At 44.7% G+C, this 19,121-nt stretch overlaps 1 protein-coding gene across 1 annotated transcript in view; it reads right to left on the bottom strand.

Moving 5' to 3' along the window:
* The window catches only part of LOC104482601 (scavenger receptor cysteine-rich domain-containing protein DMBT1), a 57,247-nt gene that overhangs the window by 9,734 nt on the left and 28,392 nt on the right, over positions 1-19,121 (bottom strand). Inside the window, 15 exon segments of the mRNA XM_086752829.1 lie at positions 2,405-2,567; positions 3,103-3,374; positions 4,072-4,460; positions 4,983-5,155; positions 5,395-5,606; positions 5,877-6,027; positions 6,630-6,659; positions 6,967-7,278; positions 7,738-7,779; positions 8,167-8,478; positions 8,863-8,904; positions 9,269-9,552; positions 10,349-10,723; positions 10,841-10,898; positions 12,769-13,014. Coding sequence (XP_086608955.1) covers positions 2,405-2,567; positions 3,103-3,374; positions 4,072-4,460; positions 4,983-5,155; positions 5,395-5,606; positions 5,877-6,027; positions 6,630-6,659; positions 6,967-7,278; positions 7,738-7,779; positions 8,167-8,478; positions 8,863-8,904; positions 9,269-9,552; positions 10,349-10,723; positions 10,841-10,898; positions 12,769-13,014 — 3,061 coding nt within the window.

Here is a 19,121-nt window from a genome sequence, read left to right as displayed (position 1 = left end):
CTCCAACCAGATCAGGTTGCTCAGAGCCCCGTCCAACCTGGCCTGGAATGTTTCTAGGGATGGGGCACCCACCACCTCTCTGGGCAACCTGGGCCAGCGTTCCACCACCCTCATCGTAAAAAAAATCTTTTCCTTATATCTAGTCTAAATATTTCTTTTAGTTTAAAAGTGTTATCCCTTGAACTATCATAACAGACCCTACCAAAATGTTGTCTCTACTGAGATAGGTTGTATGGCAGCACAGGGAACAGCACAGTGGCAGGAACCCATGGAGTCCATACAATTTTTTTTTTTTTTCCAGAAGACGTGTATGTATTTGAAACCAAATTGCTATGTATCCATTATCTTTCCATGAAAAAAAAACCTTCTTAAGTGCCGCTTCAGGGGACTTCTTCAGGGATGTGCAGTTTTGTCGGAGTTATGAACACTTGCAGCTACATAATCTGGATACACGTGGTGTAATTCAGTCATTGTTCTCTCCCAACTCTGCTCGCGCTACATAGGTTGGTACTTTCAATGGATTTTAGCATGAATTTGCAAACAACATGTTTAGTTGGTGCTGAGGTTGTTGGTTGAGTACATACTACTGAGTGGCCAAGTGCATACTACATGGTTGAGTAGCGACAGACACACTGGGAAGAAATTAAATAATCTAATAGCAAATTCAGACAGGTAGTCAAAGTAAAAACCTGCCAGGTGATGGCTGGTGAGTCTTCTCTGAGGGTGGAAGAGCTGACAGCGACAAGCCTAACTGCAGCCTGCTGCACGCTCATTTTGAAAGAGCAAAGGCAGCGGCCACCACGTGCTCCTGGTTCTTGACATCCTGGCGTTTGCAGGCACCAGGCTTCACTATGTAGTTGGCATAACATTGATCCCATTCAAAATGAATAAACAACAACAATAAAAAAAAAAGAAAACAAAAAAGCCAAATAAACAATTTTAGTTTACATTTTGGCTTTAATTCTCTGTATTTTCAACTAGGACATGAAAGGCAAAAATCTCAGACCTTGCTTTTCATGTTTTCATGCACTGTTGGTAAATGTTTGTGTGGGATTTGGCTGTTTGCATTTCCAGCATATTTCAGCCTGATTTATGAATGCGCACCACACACTCCGAAAGGTTGGGTAGGTCCTGAGAAGCCAAATCCTCACAACCACAAAGCATACAACCATGGGGGCGGGGGGGGGAGAAATTAAATAATTTTATTGTGATCAGCAACCAAAAGTATTAAAAATTGAACAGAACTCTTCCTTCTCAAAAGGAGACAAAAGGTCTTTCAACATTTAAATGAAATTTCAGTGAGACTTGAAAAGTCTCCTGACTGAGATTCGATCTTTTGGATGAGATTTATGGTTTTGCCTGGTTTAAGATATATGTCAGCTGGAAGCCTTTCAATTGGGAGTTCCAGAAGGATTTGACAAGCCTTTAGATCAAATTGTGTGAATCAGCCGTAAATACTGCAAACAAACCACCCTCTACAACTCAGTGTCTTTTGAATTTGGATTTATTTAATCTAGAGAAGTGAAAACTTAATGGAAAAAAAAATCAATCTTCAAACAGGTAAAACCAGATATTTTTTCTAACTTTGCATGTGCAGAAAGAAAAAGGACTAGTTTGTGCCTTTTCAAGCCTGCACCAAGATATTTAGAAATTTCCTATGTAGTATTTCAGAAGCAGGAGCTCAGTCCATCACTTGGAGAAATTTTAATCTAACAGATCACTCTTCAACACAGTAAAGCATTATTTGGTATTTTAATCAGAGACATTAATTTGAAAGCCAAAACAGACATTGCTTTGCAAACATTCCTTCCTTTGATTTTTAAATTACACTGCTCACGTAACAGGTTACTTTAGCTGGGAAATCTCTACATTTTATAAATAAAAATAGATCTGTTACTGTTTCAACAAAAAATTTAACTTTAAAAGTAATGCTCAAAATAAGTAAAATATTGTATGGCCACAACTCCAGATGCCTGGTAAGATCAATTTTTACATTTCTTTTCCAGACATAACCTATTACTTCTCTTCAAATGAAATCTTCCTCCCTTTTAATACAACTTGAAATATGTATTGGTTCCTCATTCATATTTTCTCTCCAGGTCACAAAATTTCGAGGTGTTAGATAAATAGTTTTAGAAGGATGTGAGAAGAGAATTAGAGGAGAAAAATGATAAAATGATTGTACCAAACAACTCATGAAATGAATGTTGAAATTATTTCTTAAGTATTTAGTAGGTGTTAGGATTACAAAGTTATTTCAAAACATTGTAACAGACTAGGATTCGTTGTAGATAGAGTTATCACAGCTTCTTACAAACGGCAAATATGTGACTGTCTACAACGAAGCAGTTTGTGACGTTTACCCTGTACCCACTAAGCAGATGCTGTTGACCCTTCATCTCACATTATCCCCTGCGAAAGTGGTTTCTTCAGCATGGGTCTCACAAGAAAACCAGCAAGAACGAAGACGACACCGGCCAGGATGGCGACAGCAACAACCAGTGGCGGGAGGGCGTTATCGGCAGCAGCGGGAACCGTCTGGGGAGGAGACACAGCAGAGTCCAGCCCTGCGAGTGAAGGTGAGGGGATTGATCTCAGTAAATTAAAGATCAAGGCACAAAGAGCAGCTGCATTAAAGGGTTCCTAGGTCAGAGTCAGAAATTAGCCAACTTCTTACAGATTTGTTGCTTTAACTATTTGAACAGGCAGAGATGACAACTAGGCAAACTTCATAAGCAGAAGACAACTGAGGGAACTAAATGTTTCTCAGGAAGGCTGGGAGTTTGCTCCCAGCTGGCTGTTATGTTACACAATCAGACTGGAGCTAATTAGTTCAATGGAGTTATAGCACTAAAATGGGTTAGATGCTACCTCTCCTTTGGGACAGCCAAAGCCGTTGTGCTCTTCATACATGCAGGTGAAAACGGGGTTTGAAAGAAGAGATGTGTAGACATTTGTGTCAGCCAAACAATCCCTTTGTTTCGATGGAGAAGTCAGCAAAAGTGAATTTCGGTGAGAGATGTCAAAACCTCAGAGCTATGGCTTCTCTTGAAGCCCTAAGCAGTCTTAGAGTAAATACGAGAGAGATTTATTTGACTTTACCAGCATTCCTACTCTGAGCACCCCCTTCTCGAAGCCGAAGTGGCCCAACAACCACGTCCACTCTTTCCTCAGCAGAACTCGTGTCTCTCCTGGACCTGCGGACGCAGCCCCGGTAGCAGCGGGAGGAGTAGTCACCGAGCCGGCACACCACCAGCTCGCACCGCAGGTAGACTGACGTGTGGCGGCTGATGAACTCAAAGGCGTTAAACTTGAACCGGGCAAAGTGGCTGTAGGGGGAGTAATATGTGGCATAGGAAGAATCTTTGACACACCTAGAAAGAAACAACAATGAGAATTAGTCTTCACAGATACACACATGTACATTCCTGCAAAAATACAGTAGAGTAAAACAAAATTATATAATAGCCAGGAGCTAAGAACACAACAGGGTAAAAATGCAGCTTTTATAGCATAGACTTGTAAAATATGGACTTATTTAAGTCTTATTTAAGTCTTATGAAGCAGCTAGAGTATTTGCAACTCTTTTTTTTTCTTTTCTTTTTTTTTTTTTTTCCTCCCTCCAAGACCAGGAGACTGCAAGTGGTGAATAGGGGAGAACAGACCCTTACTAATGTCTGTGCTATACCAGGTATTAAAAAAGTAGTCTAATGCTTGACTTGGCTTTACTAAAACATTTAATGCCTAGGATGACAGATTCCTGCTGCCAGTTTTCACTATCTCATCTCATCTACCTCACTCCCGCTACTTTGAATTTTGCATATGGGACAGGATGAAGTAAGTGAAACTAAATATTAGTAAGGTTTAAATGTCATGTCTTATTTCCAGGCTTATACTGTAAAAATAAAAATTAAACAATAATAATAAAAAAAAAACAACAAAAAGACCCAGACTTCTTTTAACAATCTGTTGGAAATGAGATCTCAACCTATTCAGATTGGCTCTATTCTTTCAAATAAATACAGGAAGGGTGTTACAGCTATACTTCTAATGACTTGAAAAAGCTCTTACCCATTCTTGATTATATCATAGGTCACAGTGTTAAAATCGTGACGATCAGGTGATGCCACGCATGTGTCCACAAACACGATAAGATTTGGGTCAGAGCTATGAAGACAAGCTTGAAGGTACAAATTTTGGTTCAAATCAATGTAGTACGGGGAATCATGCACTTGCTGTGAGAATGATGAGGAATCGTAGAAAGTGATGTTCATGTCGTATCTTCCAAACTGGTTTTCGTCCACATCTACAGTATCCTCAGCGACATACATTATCTGCATCCATGTGTTCTGCAGCATTTTGCAACTGACATGTAAGTGAAGGTTCTTCTTCCTCTTGATTATGTACCCAGAAGATGCAACTTTGATCATGTTGGAATAGTTGATCGTATCGTTGTTCTCCTGTTTAACGTGTGATTGAGATGAGGAATAGCATTTTTGTCACCTTCTATGTTCTAAGCTTTGATAGAGTAATATGCAATTTGAAAACATGTGTTCACCTTATACCCTTTAAAACAAGATATTGGGCTTTTCTGCTCACATATTGTGAATAAACTTGCTGAAGGATGTAATTAAGCAGAAATCAGTGGAGAAAAACTCTTTGTTAAATCCAAGGTAGAGCCAGCTTGATGAACATTTGTATGAAACACCAGTTGTGTAGTACACAGTCACCCCAAACCTGCATGAGGTTACCAGACTACACCTACTTTAAATTACGGAAAGTTCATATAACCTCCTCCCATGCTTTGCTCCCTATAAACTTATTTCTGTTAAGCACAGGGATTCCCTAAGGTGTGGAAAGCTAAAGCACTAAAAGCCTCCAGGTCTCTTTGGTTGGCTTCTTAGCACTGTGGACAACAATGGACCTTTTCATGACTTTTCAAAGTGGGTCCTGCGATTCAGTGTGCACAACAGTGATCGTACCTCTCGTGTCGTCCCGCAGCCATTGTAGGGAATGTTGAATATAATCTCACGTGATGTGATCATTGGTGTACAGCCATTGTCGTTCAGGGTGACCATTTGCGCCGAGTAGCCTTGAGACTGGAGATAGTCTCTGCTAACCACTGCATGCATGTAGTCCGGCAGGCACAGAAGGGCTGGTAGAAGACGATACAACATATTAGTGACTTCAGGAATTTGTTCATGGTTAAAGGTTGTAATTGAACAAAATGTTGTTTATTTCTCAATTCAGAAGGTAGGCAGTTCACATACCAACCCATCATATTTCACGTGTAATTTCATTCCCCTAACATCTTTAAATATACACAAATATTTATTTTGCAAACAAAAGCAATAAGCAGGTTTGTCCATTGAGAAACACCAACCAGGAACTTACTGGTGTTGTGATCTGCTGGAACGGAGGAGTAGTGAGCCTGAAACCCCCTGAAGGTGTATCTGGAGTTGCTGTGAAAGCGAACGGTCATCAAGTTTGAAGAGGATATGTAGGTGGGAAAGGAACCAGAACAAAGTCTCCCAAGAAGTGGAGAGGAGCGTGGAGGCCCGTCATAGACCTCAATGTAGTCATCCTGGCATCTGTCGCTTTGCATCCTGGTCAACAAATGACAGCGCCTTGTCAAATGAATTTCAGAAACTCTACTTTAACTGCTTAACACACGATAAAATCTATCATCACTCAAAGTTTTCCCAGCAGAGGTTTTATTCGTACAGTAATTCAGATTTTGTTCTGGTCTTCCAGCTGCTGAATGCTAATTAAAGTATCTTTAAAATTGTGCCAGTTGCCTGTTCCAAATAAGTTTTTAAACTTCTCAAGTAAGTTTTGACTTTGTTATTTGCCCAAGGAATCAATGTTTTACTTACGCAATATCTCTAAATGTGAGCATAACACGGAAATTGTTCACTACTTGTATTTCCCACACACAGTCAGCGTTGTTTGGATAACTTCCAGGGTAGAAGGGACTCTGCAGCATCCCAGAAGAGTTTGAAATTGAGCCACCGCAAAAATAAGGTGCTGCAGAAGGAAATGGAAGAAAATTTACTTACAGGAACCTCTACAAAATTCTACTTGAACTGTGTGTGTCTCATCTGCAGATCTGCTGACTGCAGGTGATGTTCTGTATGACTCAAATCAAAACAAATATTTGTTTTTGCTTTAGGTTTACTTTCATGTCGGACTTGGGGTTCCCTGTCACATCCATGGTGTCAGACCACCCTCTTCAGGCTGCTCTGGTTACACCTTGATGCTTTCTGCTCTGATCTTCTCTCTGCAGTCGAGGTCTGATGCTGGGAGGTGTCATGACAGTCAAAATGGAAGCACCTTCCTGGACAGACAGCATCCCCTTGGTTACTCTGCTGCTTTTCTTTATTCCCCTAAGGACTTTGGAGGATAAATAAGTCTCAAATCTTCTAGGAAACTCTGTAATTTTATGGTCTCAGACTGAAATAAGCACTACAGGCCAAGTCATGTCATTTCTCTACAAGCATAGCTGCAAAAACCTTTCATGTTCCTGCCAGTGTGATATTACCATAGAAACAAAAATAAAATTTAAAACAGCCCAACAGGGAGACAGCCCACAAATAAAAAAGGTGAGAAGAGGTACAGAAGAGCATTACCTGATGGAGGTGTCGGGGTGGCCAGAGCAGCTGTGGATGTGGAGGAAGAAGAGCCACAAGTCAGACGTGTGGCACCATGTCGTAGTTCAGCCCCGATCGGACCAGACTACACAGTCTCTCTCTCACTCCCCCCACCCTCCGAGAGAACAGGGAGAGAAAATATAAGGCCCCCCCCTCACTAACAAAACCACGACACACCAGGAAAGGTGCTGGGACATGGACATGGCCCCACCGTGGGACGTAAGGCACCATGATGGGGATTGTGGTGAAGAAGGGGTAGGGACAAAGGGGACCATGAGCACCACAGGAGAGCAGGTGGCCTCTGCTGCCCACACACCTGCACAGATGACGCTGGCATCCTCTATGTGCCTGCAGTTGTGCACACCCCAGCCGCTGTTCCTGCACAACTGGAGGGAGGGCTCGTCCCCGCGGCACTGCACGTCATCCAGGAAGATGCTCCCAGAGCCGAGGCCAAAGCGTGCGCTGCCCGGGGCGGCTATGGGCTGTCCGCAGCCCAGCTGCCGGCACACCACCTGGGCATCACTCAGGTCCCACGAGTCATCGCACACCGTTCCCCAGCTGCTGCCGTTGTACAGCTCCACGCGACCTTCACAGCCGTTCCTCCCGCCGACCAGCCGTAGGGGGGCACCTGGGGTGAGGCACGTGGCACCAGGTCAGGGTCCCACCAGCCTGGCACCCGTGGTCCACACCTCCTGAGCTCTTTGAGGGATTTGGCCTCAGTACCTGAGAGCTGGGGTGGTGCCGACCCAAGGGGAGCAGGGGAGGGCAGTGGCTGAGCAAAGACCCCTGTCAGGTGGAAGGCAGATACAGCTGCCCAGGGACCTGGTGGGGGAATCTGCGGGAGATGCCTGGGTGCAGAGGTGCTTGAAGCATGGGAACATTTTTAGAAAAACCCTTTGAACGCCTCCAGCATGGCCCATACCCTGAGGGGGACTGCTCATCAACCCTGCAGATGTCAGGGGAAGAGGGGAGCAGCAGTCTTGCACCAGACAGGCACAGGTCAGCACATCCCCACCTCCTCTCCTGTCATGACAGGCTGGGGCTCACTGCAAGGGTGGGATCAGACCTGCTGGTGGTCATGAATTACCTGCTGAGGACGGCTGCTGGGCAGGAGGGGTTGGCTGTGCAGCTGCGAGGAAGAAGAGAGAGTGAATGAGAGGGCAGTGAGTGCAGTAGCCATGTGGCCATGGCCGTGGCCATGGCAAAGCAAGGTTGGAGAATGATGGGTGAGGAGGGCATGGAGCTCTGTCCTGCCATCCCCCCTCCAGACAGCAGCCTGACCTGTCCCAAGTGCTGTCCCATCCTCCCCAGGCCATGATCCCTCAATCCTGCTCATTGCCAGCATCATGGCTTTTGCATGACATGTGCTTCGAGCAGCAGGTAGAAGAAGCCCCCAGCCTCACCGCTCTGCCGTGGCTCTGCTGAGGGAGGTAAGGATGGCTTCTTCCAAGGGAGGGCACTGAAACCCATCTGACAGGATCTACGAAAGAGCTGGTGGCCTCTGCTGCCCACACACCTGCACAGATGACGCTGGCATCCTCTATGTGCCTGCAGTTGTGCACACCCCAGCCGCTGTTCCTGCACAACTGGAGGGAGGGCTCGTCCCCGCGGCACTGCACGTCATCCAGGAAGATGCTCCCAGAGCCGAGGCCAAAGCGTGCGCTGCCCGGGGCGGCTATGGGCTGTCCGCAGCCCAGCTGCCGGCACACCACCTGGGCATCACTCAGGTCCCACGAGTCATCGCACACCGTTCCCCAGCTGCTGCTGTTGTACAGCTCCACGCGACCCTCACAGCCGTTCCTCCCGCCGACCAGCCGTAGGGGGGCACCTGGGGTGAGGCATGTGGCACCAGGTCAGGGTCCCACCAGCCTGGCACCCGTGGTCCACACCTCCTGAGCTCTTTGAGGGATTTGGCCTCAGTACCCGAGAGCTGGGGTGGTGCCGACCCAAGGGGAGCAAGGGAGGGCAGTGGCTGAGCAAAGACCCCTGTCAGGTGGAAGGCAGATACATTTTTAGAAAAACCCTTTGAACGCCTCCAGCATGGCCCATACCCTGAGGGGGACTGCTCATCAACCCTGCAGATGTCAGGGGAAGAGGGGAGCAGCAGTCTTGCACCAGACAGGCACAGGCCAGCACATCCCCACCTCCTCTCCTCTCATGACAGGCTGGGGCTCACTGCAAGGGTGGGATCAGAGGTGGTGTCATGAATTACCTGCTGAGGACGGCCACTGGGCAGGAGGGGTTGGCTGTGCAGCTGCGAGGAAGAAGAGAGAGTGAATGAGAGGGCAGCAAGTGCAGCAGGCTCGTGGCCATGGCCATGGCAAAGCAAGGTTGGAGAATGATGGGTGAGGAGGGCATGGAGCTCTGTCCTGCCACCTCTCCCTCCAGACACCAGCCTGACGTGTCCCCAGTGCTGTCCCATCCTCAATCCTGCTCATTGCCAGCATCATGGCTTTTGCATGACATGTGCTTCGAGCAGCAGGTAGAAGAAGCCCCCAGCCTGACCACTCTGCCCCGGCTTTGCCAAGGAAGGTAAGGATGGCTTCTTCCAAGGGAGGGCACTGAAACCCATCTGACAGGATCTACGGAAGAGCTGGTGGCCTCTGCTGCCCACACACCTGCACAGATGACGCTGGCATCCTCTATGTGCCTGCAGTTGTGCACACCCCAGCCGCTGTTCCTGCACATCTGGAGGGAGGGCTCGTCCCCGCGGCACTGCACGTCATCCAGGAAGATGCTCCCAGAGCCGAGGCCAAAGCGTGCGCTGCCCGGGGCGGCTATGGGCTGTCCGCAGCCCAGCTGCCGGCACACCACCTGGGCATCACTCAGGTCCCACGAGTCATCGCACACCGTTCCCCAGCTGCTGCCGTTGTACAGCTCCACGCGACCCTCACAGCCGTTCCTCCCACCAACCAGCCGTAGGGGGGCACCTGGGGTGAGGCACATGGCATTGGGTTAGGTTCCCTCCAGCCTGGCACCCTGCTGTCCCTAGACGAGCCACTACAGCAGGGATCCCATGTGGCTGCTGCAAGGCAAGGGATGGGTCTGATGGGCATGAATTACCTGTTGAGTATGGCCAGTCTGTGGCGGGCACAAGAGCTATGGATGTAAGTAGGAATTTAGTGTTAATGAAAAAGGCTTTGAACACGGTCAGTGTATGTCATGCACCCTAAATTAGCCCATCTTCAAGGGCTAATGGAAACTGTCCTATGGCAGTTCACATCATGTGGAGGTGTTTAAATTAAATTGAAATGACCATCGTGGCTTCTCTGTTTCCCCCTGGGCAGGAACCACATACCCATGGATGTCTAAAACTTACAAAACATTTGATGCAGCAGCTCTCTCTTTTCCAGTCACATCCCAAATTCTAGAGCATGTCTATGAAATTGCTATGGTGAAGGCAGAATGATCCCCTGTTGTAATTCCCCCAGTTGCAGTGAGAGAAAATCCCTCCCCAAACAGTTTCCTTCACCAGCAGCGGCTACTGAGGTCCTGGCCTCAAGACTCAGTCCCTCAGTTTGCCAGCTCTTCTCCAAGCTCTGCTTCCATCCTCACTGTGGACTTGGTGCCAGGCATGGCCTAACTGGAGTGGCCCAGGGATGGGAGACTCCCTCCAGTGCAATCAGGTTTGGGAAGGGAGATCAAGGGCACTGAGGAGATCAATGAGTGACTGATCATCAGTCAATGGATGGAGTTACCTGGTGTGCTCTCCTCTTCTGTGGTAGCCATGGGTGCTGTGGCGCTCGTCCCTGCTGGGAAGAACATCTCTGTCATGGGGATTGTTGATGCTCTGGTCGGCTCTGCTGGGGAGGACATCTCTGCTAGGGAGGTCATTAGTGCTGTGGTGGTCGTCTCCTCTAGGAAGGTTGTCTCTGCTATGGGGGTCGTTGGCGCTATGGAGGTTGTCTCCACTAGGGACATCTCCTCTATGGGGGTTGTTAATGCTGTGGCAGTGGTAGTCGTCTCCACTCGGGAGGTCATCTCCTCTATGGTGGTCGTCTCCTCTATGAAGGTTGTCTCCAGTGTGGAGGTTGTTGGCAGTGTGGACGTCGTCGGCAGTGTAGCAGTCTCTCCTGCGAATATGGAAAGAAAACACCACCCACATGGGGACATACTTGTGCAACGAGTCCATCTGTGTGTTAGCTCCAAGTCCAGTTCCTCAAGAATGAAGCAAAATCATGACAAATTACTCAACGGCATACTCCATCTTGACTATCAAGACAATCTGAGAGAGTTGGCGTTGTTCAGCTTGGAGAAGAGAAGGCTCCAGGGAGGCCTTCCAGTACCTAAGGGGGGCTTATGAGAAAGCTGGAGAGGGACATTTGACAAGGGCGGGTAGTGGCAGGACAAGGGGCTTTAAACTGAAAAAGGATAGGTTTAGATTAGATAACTGGAAGAGGGTAGGTTTAGGTTAGATATAAGGAAGAAATTCTTCACTATGAGGGTGGTGAGGCACTGGCACAGGTTGCCCAGAGAAGCTGTGGATGCCCCATCCCTGGAAGTGTTCAAGGCCAGGTTGGACAGGGCTTTCAGTGATCTGGTCTGGTTGGAGATGTCCCTGCCTAGGGAAGCGGGGGGGGTTGGAATTTGATGACCCTCAAGGTCCCTTCCAACCCAGACTATTCTATGATTCTGTGACTGGGGTCAATGGAGAGAATGGAGGTGGGTTAACAGCCAGTTGAAAATTTTTCTTGAAAGTGGTGTTTCCAGACAGAACAGCAGGGAAACGTACTGATGCGGCACCTGCTCCCAATCGCAGGACACTACGGCCCAGGTGCAGCTGGAGACTCTCCTCTACAGGCTCCTACCATGGGGTCAGGAGCTGTAGGGTTGCTGGCAGCAGCAGGGTTTGGACCTGTCACCATCGTGGACCCCCTTCTGCAGAGGGCATCCCCAGGAGCAGCCTGGGCAGTGGTCTTGGGGCAGTGCTTGGTACAAGGCCAAGAGTGGATCAAGCTGGAATGAATTACCTGTTGAATATGGCCAGTCTGTTGTAGGCACTGGAGCTGTGAATGCAAGGAAGAAACAAATGGCATTTGAAAAGACACTGAACACAGCACGCTTATGGTAACAGAGGTATCAGAGCAAGTTTTGTTGTTTTCTTCTAAGTGCAAAGCACTGATGGAGCTAGCATTTTCTTCTAGCATGTATTCAGCTCTCTAGACTCTTCCTCTTTGAGGAAATGTGAAAAACTGCAATATATATATATATATTAAAAATAGCTGCACAACCTGTTGTCGTCAGCCATATCTCAGTTCATGATGATCTGCCGGTAATACAGGAGAAAAATAACATACAAATAACATACAAATGCTTAATGCATACCTTTGCTTAAAAAAAACAAGGGGAAAGTAAAATCAGAAAACATCAAGGTGACAGAGAACTCAAAATAGATGGATTTTTGTAAAGGAAAAGAATATTAATGAAACTAAACTTGAAGAAAAACTTGAAAAATACAGAAATAATACAAAATAATTTGTCAGCTATGGAAGTTTGGGTTGTGCCCGTGAAATTATTATTACCCATAATGACTTCATTAAGGCTTGCAATAAGATGAGCTTCACCTAATTCCATTCCTCCCTGATGAACGTTGACTGTCAGACACAGCTTTACCTCTAATTTTGACTTGTTTCCTTGTTCTTTTTGTCACTGCTAGGTGATTAGATGGAATAAAAGTTCTGCCTATTGCAATGCATCCAATCCTTGGGTTTTTAATTGCTTTGCATGGCGTGAGCAAGCTCAGTTTGTATACTACTCTAGTGAGAAAAACATGAGTCCACGCTGGCTCAGCAGGATCAGTGGAGTGAAAAGACAGGGTTGTTGCAAAATCAGACTCAGCAGTGTGCCCTTCCACGGACAAAAAAGTCTTTGTAATAAAGTAGAGAGAAAGATTAGACATATATCTTGTGTATCTGGTATAACTTTCCACCACGTCTTGAATGAAAGAAATATTATCTCAGGAGGAGACTATCTGCATAACGCCATGCTGACACATTGTATATTGAGTGCAATTTATAGCAAAAGTATTTAGAAAAGAAAAAGGTGACAGCACCTGAACAGACAACTCCAGCATCTTCATAGTGGGCACAGTTGTGTATCCCCCATCCAGCGTGATCACATTGCACCAAGGAGAATTCGTTTCCGCTGCACTTCACGTTGTCCAGCAGGATGTCGCCCGAGCCTTGCCCAAAGTACGCGCTTCCCGGGGCCGCAACGGCCTGGCCGCATCCCAGCTGCCTGCACACAACCTGGGCGTCGGCAAGGTCCCAGAAATCATCGCACACTGTCCCCCGCCGTCCGTTGTAATAGAGCTCCACGCGACCTTCACACGTGTGCCTTCCGTTCACCAGCTGGAGAAAGGTCGCTTTGGGAGAGAGGGAATTGAATGCAAACACAGTCAGACAGAGGAGTTGGAAGTGAACTTAAGAAGCCATCTACTCTGTCCTCTTGCCCCAGAGTTCCCAGTAGGTGCCTGCCTAGCCCAATAGGCCCAATAGTCCCAGCATAATAGGAAAGCAGAGGAGAGAAAATCAATTTCAGTATCTGAATGAAATCTAAGTAAAACTGTCTCAAGAAAATATCACTAAGTTTTTTTTTTTTTACTTTGTTAACAGGAAGAAAATGGCATGTTTTAAGAACACATTTCATGTTTATGTATTTCTTTTATTCATTGTTGTTAAAATGTTTTATAATAAAGAACAAGGAGACATCACAACTTGCATTGAATCCTATGGGAATTTAGGATGTGCAGCACAGCTTTCCTGCCCTCCGCCTGTGCCTTACACACAGGCGTGCAGCACTTCTACGCGATGCACAAAGCCTCTGCTGAGCTGGGTGGACGTGGCGAAAGCAGAGCAGCAGCTCAAGCAGATCTCCGAGGCTTCAGGGACACTGCAAAGTGCAGCTTGGACAGCCAGGACCATGGCTTTGTCCTAAACATGTGTTGATGTGGCTGCTACAGTGCTGCCGTGTAAAAATTAGCACGCGGATAAATTGCACTTCCTGGGATATTATGCACTATTGAGAGACAACAAGCAGTGCACTACTTTACTTAAAATAATGTCAGAATTAGGCCAAATGAATCCTTCAGAAAAACTACAGAATTTTAGAGAAAACAATGGCCATTTAAAAATTTTCTCCCTGATTTATGCAACTTAACTAGAATTTCTCTTCTTCCTCTAAAATTTTTAAGAGAATTTTAGGGACCTAGAGTCCACACATCATAACCAAATCCTTTAATTTTTAAGAGTAATTTTAGTTGAAGGATTCCACTAAGTGTTCAATAGCGTGGACAGTGGTTTCAATGGGGTTATAAAAATTTCGGTAGGAATACAGTGGCTTTATTTCTTATATGCCAGTAAAATGTAATTAGAGTTTGAAATAAATAAATATCTAATAACCAATCATGTATACATCTGATCACTGCATTCATTCAGGAAAAATCCACCTGCTTTCCAGTTTGAGTTAGCTTGTTCAGACATTCTGCAGTGAACAGTAGGAAAATCCTGATTTTTAGAGATCCATTTTTGGTGAAGAAGTTTATTAAAGACTCTACCACTAACTGTAAGTGAGCAAACAACTGTCGTAACTTAAGATGTGCAGTATTTACACTTTGGAAATCAAAACACGCATGCTGCACTTTGCATTTCTGCCAAATACATGTTTAGCTTCCTATTAAACACTGAAGAAGTCATCCAAAGCAAAACAAAGCTAAGAAGTTAACAGCTCCAGGATTTCTTCACTGCATCTAATTCTTTGTTGTTGGACTAGATGAAGAGTCAAGACAGTGTCCAATTGATAATTTTGCCTATTTGTATGCATTTATCTGGCAGTTCAAAGGGAGAAGCTACAAAAGTGCCCCTTGGCTTATATCTTATTTGGTCTTTTAAAAATATCTACTTGGTCATGCACATTTTTGAACGACACTCAGGATTTTTGAGAAGTGAAACAGCAAACCTGGCAAAAAGTCAGAGTGGAATAGGAAACTAAAGCCGAGCTAAACCAGTTTTGTTTGCTTTTGTTCAGGGTTTGTCATCGCTGTGAGAGCATAACCATCAGCTGGGCATGTAATTAGAGAGGTTGCGTCCTGCCTCACACTTTGAAGGTGTCAAAAAGACAAAAGCCCATGATTATACAAACACAGAACTTTCTCTGACCCAGAAGACGTGGGCAACGGCTGGGGGAGGAAGCCAAGAGCAGAGAGAACTGGAGCAGCAATACTAAGATGGTTGATCACCAGGCAAGCAGAGGACAGGTGAAGAAAACTGGATGATGTGGATGATGGCAATATAAATGATCTTAATGATGCTTAAATAACTAGTTGCAAAAATTATTTGCAATTGTTCTAGGGTATACGTAGAAGTATTTAGCTCAAAGGTACCAAAGTCACTTAGGAGACACAAAATAATCACATAAGGAAAAGTCAATGGCCAAAAAAAAGGTGAACTAAAGGCGTTTCATGTCTTTCACTACTTTTAGATGTCCCTCATTTACCCACAGTGCTAGATTATGAAAACTAACTTATTGTTATATTTCATTAAATGGTACATAGGATCAAGAAGAATAAAAAATACAAGCAACATTAAATGTATAGCATATGTTTGTGTGCATATATTCTGGAATAAACATACATTTGAAAAAAATAAATACTTTCATAATTCTTAGATAAAATTTCTGGAACTGGAACAATGACTCATACTCACAGCCACAAGTATCGCAATAATACAAGGCACTAAGACAAGTCCTGCCCTCTGGCAGCAAAATGAACTCCACTAAATGTTTTAAATCACTCTTATTCGCTATAATGATTAGTTCATAATTTTAGTAGAACAAAACCATGCTATTTCCTTTATCTAATTTCCCCTTTAATATTTTGCCCAAATCAATACCGGTATGAAAGTGATTTCTATTCATGGAATCAACAGAGAGAACCCCAATCAGTCTCTATAATTTTTTAATGTGCCCTGGAACAAGTTTGAGTTCTTTACCTGATTTGGCCTCCAGAACTGCTGGACCCAACAAGAGCAGCCATGTCAAAATCATTGCAGTACCCATCTCATCAGGTGCTGCTGATGAAAAGGACTGTCAGAATATATAGCGTGTTTCTGAAGGGGAGTGGCTCTATAGTTTTCTCTTTCTACAGGAGAACAATAAAACAACCACAGTCCTATGACCTCAAACAAAAATATGTTTGATTTTTTACTTAAGATTTTGTAACTTCCTGGGTTTTGTAGAAAGATAATATCTCAAGGGTAACATTTTCCATTGCCTGGAAGGAAATATTTTTGCTACTATAGGATTCACAATCATCTCCTTGTACAAAGAAAATGAGTTCCTATCTAAAGACACCTTTCAATTCTGGCTGATGGATCTCAGTATTTTCCTTTGATGGGGAGATTCTTCGGCAGGTCTGGGGAAGGTAGTGGAATACTGAAGCTTAAATGGGTTTCCTCCAGCAAAGTAATAAAATAACTTCATAACTTTGTTCCAGCTGGTGAGGCAAGTCTCCCCGGGGTGCCATGAATTTCTCACATGTTTGGCATACTCAAGTAAAATAAGATAAGATCTGGTGGCCCATACTGTTCAGGTATGACTGGGGAGGGGTCTCTGAATATAACCCACTGGAACTGTGGCTGTTGCTGAATGCAACATGAAGATAGTAGAGACACTTCTGTCCTATTAAAATTGCTAGCTCCACCATGCCATCAATTCCTCTTCCACCAGCAACAGAGCCAACAACAAGAAGGTTAAGGTAGGAGGTGGCTGCAGCCTCTTGGTGAATGTAGGAGCTACTGGAGAGGTAATGTGGTGGAGACATGAGGAAAGGAGAGGAGGCAATCAGTAGTCCTGGGCTGAGGAGCTCAGGACTTGAAGAGGAGGAGCTCCTTGCTTGAGGAGAGGAGCTCAGGCCACAGCGTGTAAATGGTAACTGTGCCTGAACACATGGGTAGTTTGCTCCAGATAGTTAAGGAGAGAGACCAAGCCAAGCCTTGTAAGCAAATCACTATGAGATACCCAAAGAACCTTGCAGTTGAAGTCAACACCTCCAGCCCCAACATGAACCCGCTCCTCTTAAGTTCAAGGCAAAACTCTATTCACTGATAGACTCTTAGGTTGCAAGAAAATGTCAAGAGAAGCAGGGTCAGCTCATAATTTTTGGTGAAAATTGTGCAGAAAAAAAAGTTAAGTAAATTACATAGATTGCAATTTTATTATAAGTTTTCCTTTCATCCTTTAAACCATCAAATGAGGGAAAAAAGTTCAGATTTCTATTAAGAGTCTTTTTAATATATTTCTTATTTAGTTTTGCATAGTGACAGTCACAACTGTGTCATTCTTTAAAGAATGTATCCAAAGCTTTTCCACAACATGAAATAGTGCTTAATTCTCATTCATCACTGTCTTGACAGAATGGTTGCTTTCCTACATTTCTGTGTTTTAGTCATTTAACAAGAAAAGGCTGAAGACCAACTAACACTGAAGAGCCAGAATACTGTTGTTCATCTGATTCCTATCTCTACAGCCATCACAGCTTGGATGGCATTACCAGGTGTGAAAATTTGTGGTGCAGTTGTTGTCATATACAAATTAATTGCCTTTGAGGGCAGTCATCAAGGATGAAGACTAAAGTCCAGGAGCTCAAGAGAAAAATGACTTAGAAGGTCTTTCCACAAAAGCCAGCATTATTGGAATGCAAGAAGGAAGTGCAAAACACAAGAGGTCAAAGAGAACGTTGGAAGCCTTGAACGTGAACGTTAAGAAGAGTAAATATGTTTCTTCTTTATACAAACAATCACATTCGCACATGAATGAGGAAATGTACAAAACACCTAGTATTCACTATTCATATTCTTCTGGTTTTGACATCTTGGCAAGAAGCAGAAAAAAATCCAGTATATTTGACTGACCAATCAAACACTGCAAGCAGTGAAGCAAGAGTAAGTGATAGATAGCAATTCTTCTCCATACTCTTGTAATAATTGAAAAGGGTGTGGAGGTAGGGGAACACGAAAGTGATTCCCAGATGGTTCAAGTGAAGAAAAACATGTCAAACTGCCCATGTAAATGAACAACACCGATTAATTAACTCTTCCGTACATTTTTCACTAATCAATTCTTTACTAAAAACTTCAAAGATCTAGATATTTCTGGAGATCTTGATTATCAGACAATCTTCACAGTAGGAATAGATAAGTGTTATGTTCAGATGAACTTGGATTAATTTGAATTAATTAATTAATGCAAATACCATACAGCACATGTGTTCATCCTTCCCATTGGCTGGGTAAGTCTCTTGCAGTAATACAGTTTTGCTCTGTAGGACTCCTTCTGGCAGCCTAAAATGTTTCTCAGCACATTACTCTGTGAAAGAAGCTCCACTGAGTTTTGAAAACACTTCATCTTCTGCTGGCTGGTGTTAGGAGACTTCTACAGACGTAATGGCTTTTCTGAGGTCCAAATGAAAGCCATTGAAAGGACACAGAAGATTAATCAGGTTTCACCTGTGACTGTAAGGAAGCACCTACATTGGAATGAGGGTATCCACAGACCTCTGCACAAAGAAGCAATAGTTTGAGTCCATGTGTTATGATATAGTGAGGCAGCTTAGTCTAATTTATGGGGTTCCTTGATGGCCTCTTGGGCTCTGTTGTGTGTGTCATGTGAAGCATGTCATTGCAATTCAATTTGCATTTATTTAATGGTGAGGATGCAAGTGGATCAGAACAGTCTACTGCTGGGAGTCAAATCCATGTTATTTACTGGTAGAGGCTTTCTTGAATGCGGTGTGACAGGAGGCGGGAAGGAAGTTTCTTGGCAGACAGACCATTCACCAGGCACATGTACTTTAGGGCATAACCCTTTCCTCATCACCAAATCCACTTTTCTTGAATCCTGCATTTCTATAATACTTGTGGATCAAGGAAGGTGACAGGAAAAAAAGGAGGATCATTCTGAAACACCAACTGCTTGAACAGTTTAGCGACATTTTCTACAGTAACATTTACTATGGAAACCACTGAACTTGGTACTTCTACCCTGCATTCTGATACAACCATCTGAGACCCTTGGCACAGACATAGTATGGAAAGACTCAGCTCTGAACAGTACAGGCATGTTGCAGATTGAAGGCACCAACATCCTAGGTCTAGGATCTTTCTGCTTGTCTGATCACAAAAAAAAAAATCAGCTACAAGGAGAAGTAGAAGTGCCATCAAGCTATACCCTGAAAAATGGTGGGGTAGCAACACCACAGCAGCAAGGCCACAGCAGGATTAGGGGCAGGAGGGAAAACAGCAGGTCTGGAAAGAGCAGAGGGAAGGTCCTCTTCTAGAGAGATAGGAAAGCCCAGGTCCAGGAAAGTCTTCATTATGCTGAGCCAGTCATTGGATTCCTCTAAGCCTGGGCAACCTCTGGTCCACACAACAGGACTAGACGAAAGGCAGATCAGCCTCCTGGATTGCTCTGCCCTTC

This window comes from Chlamydotis macqueenii, chromosome 7 (assembly GCF_036417535.1).
Source record: "Chlamydotis macqueenii isolate bChlMac1 chromosome 7, bChlMac1.mat, whole genome shotgun sequence".
NCBI classification, from domain to species: Eukaryota; Metazoa; Chordata; class Aves; order Otidiformes; family Otididae; genus Chlamydotis; species Chlamydotis macqueenii.
This window is presented reverse-complemented; position numbering and strand designations above follow the sequence as displayed.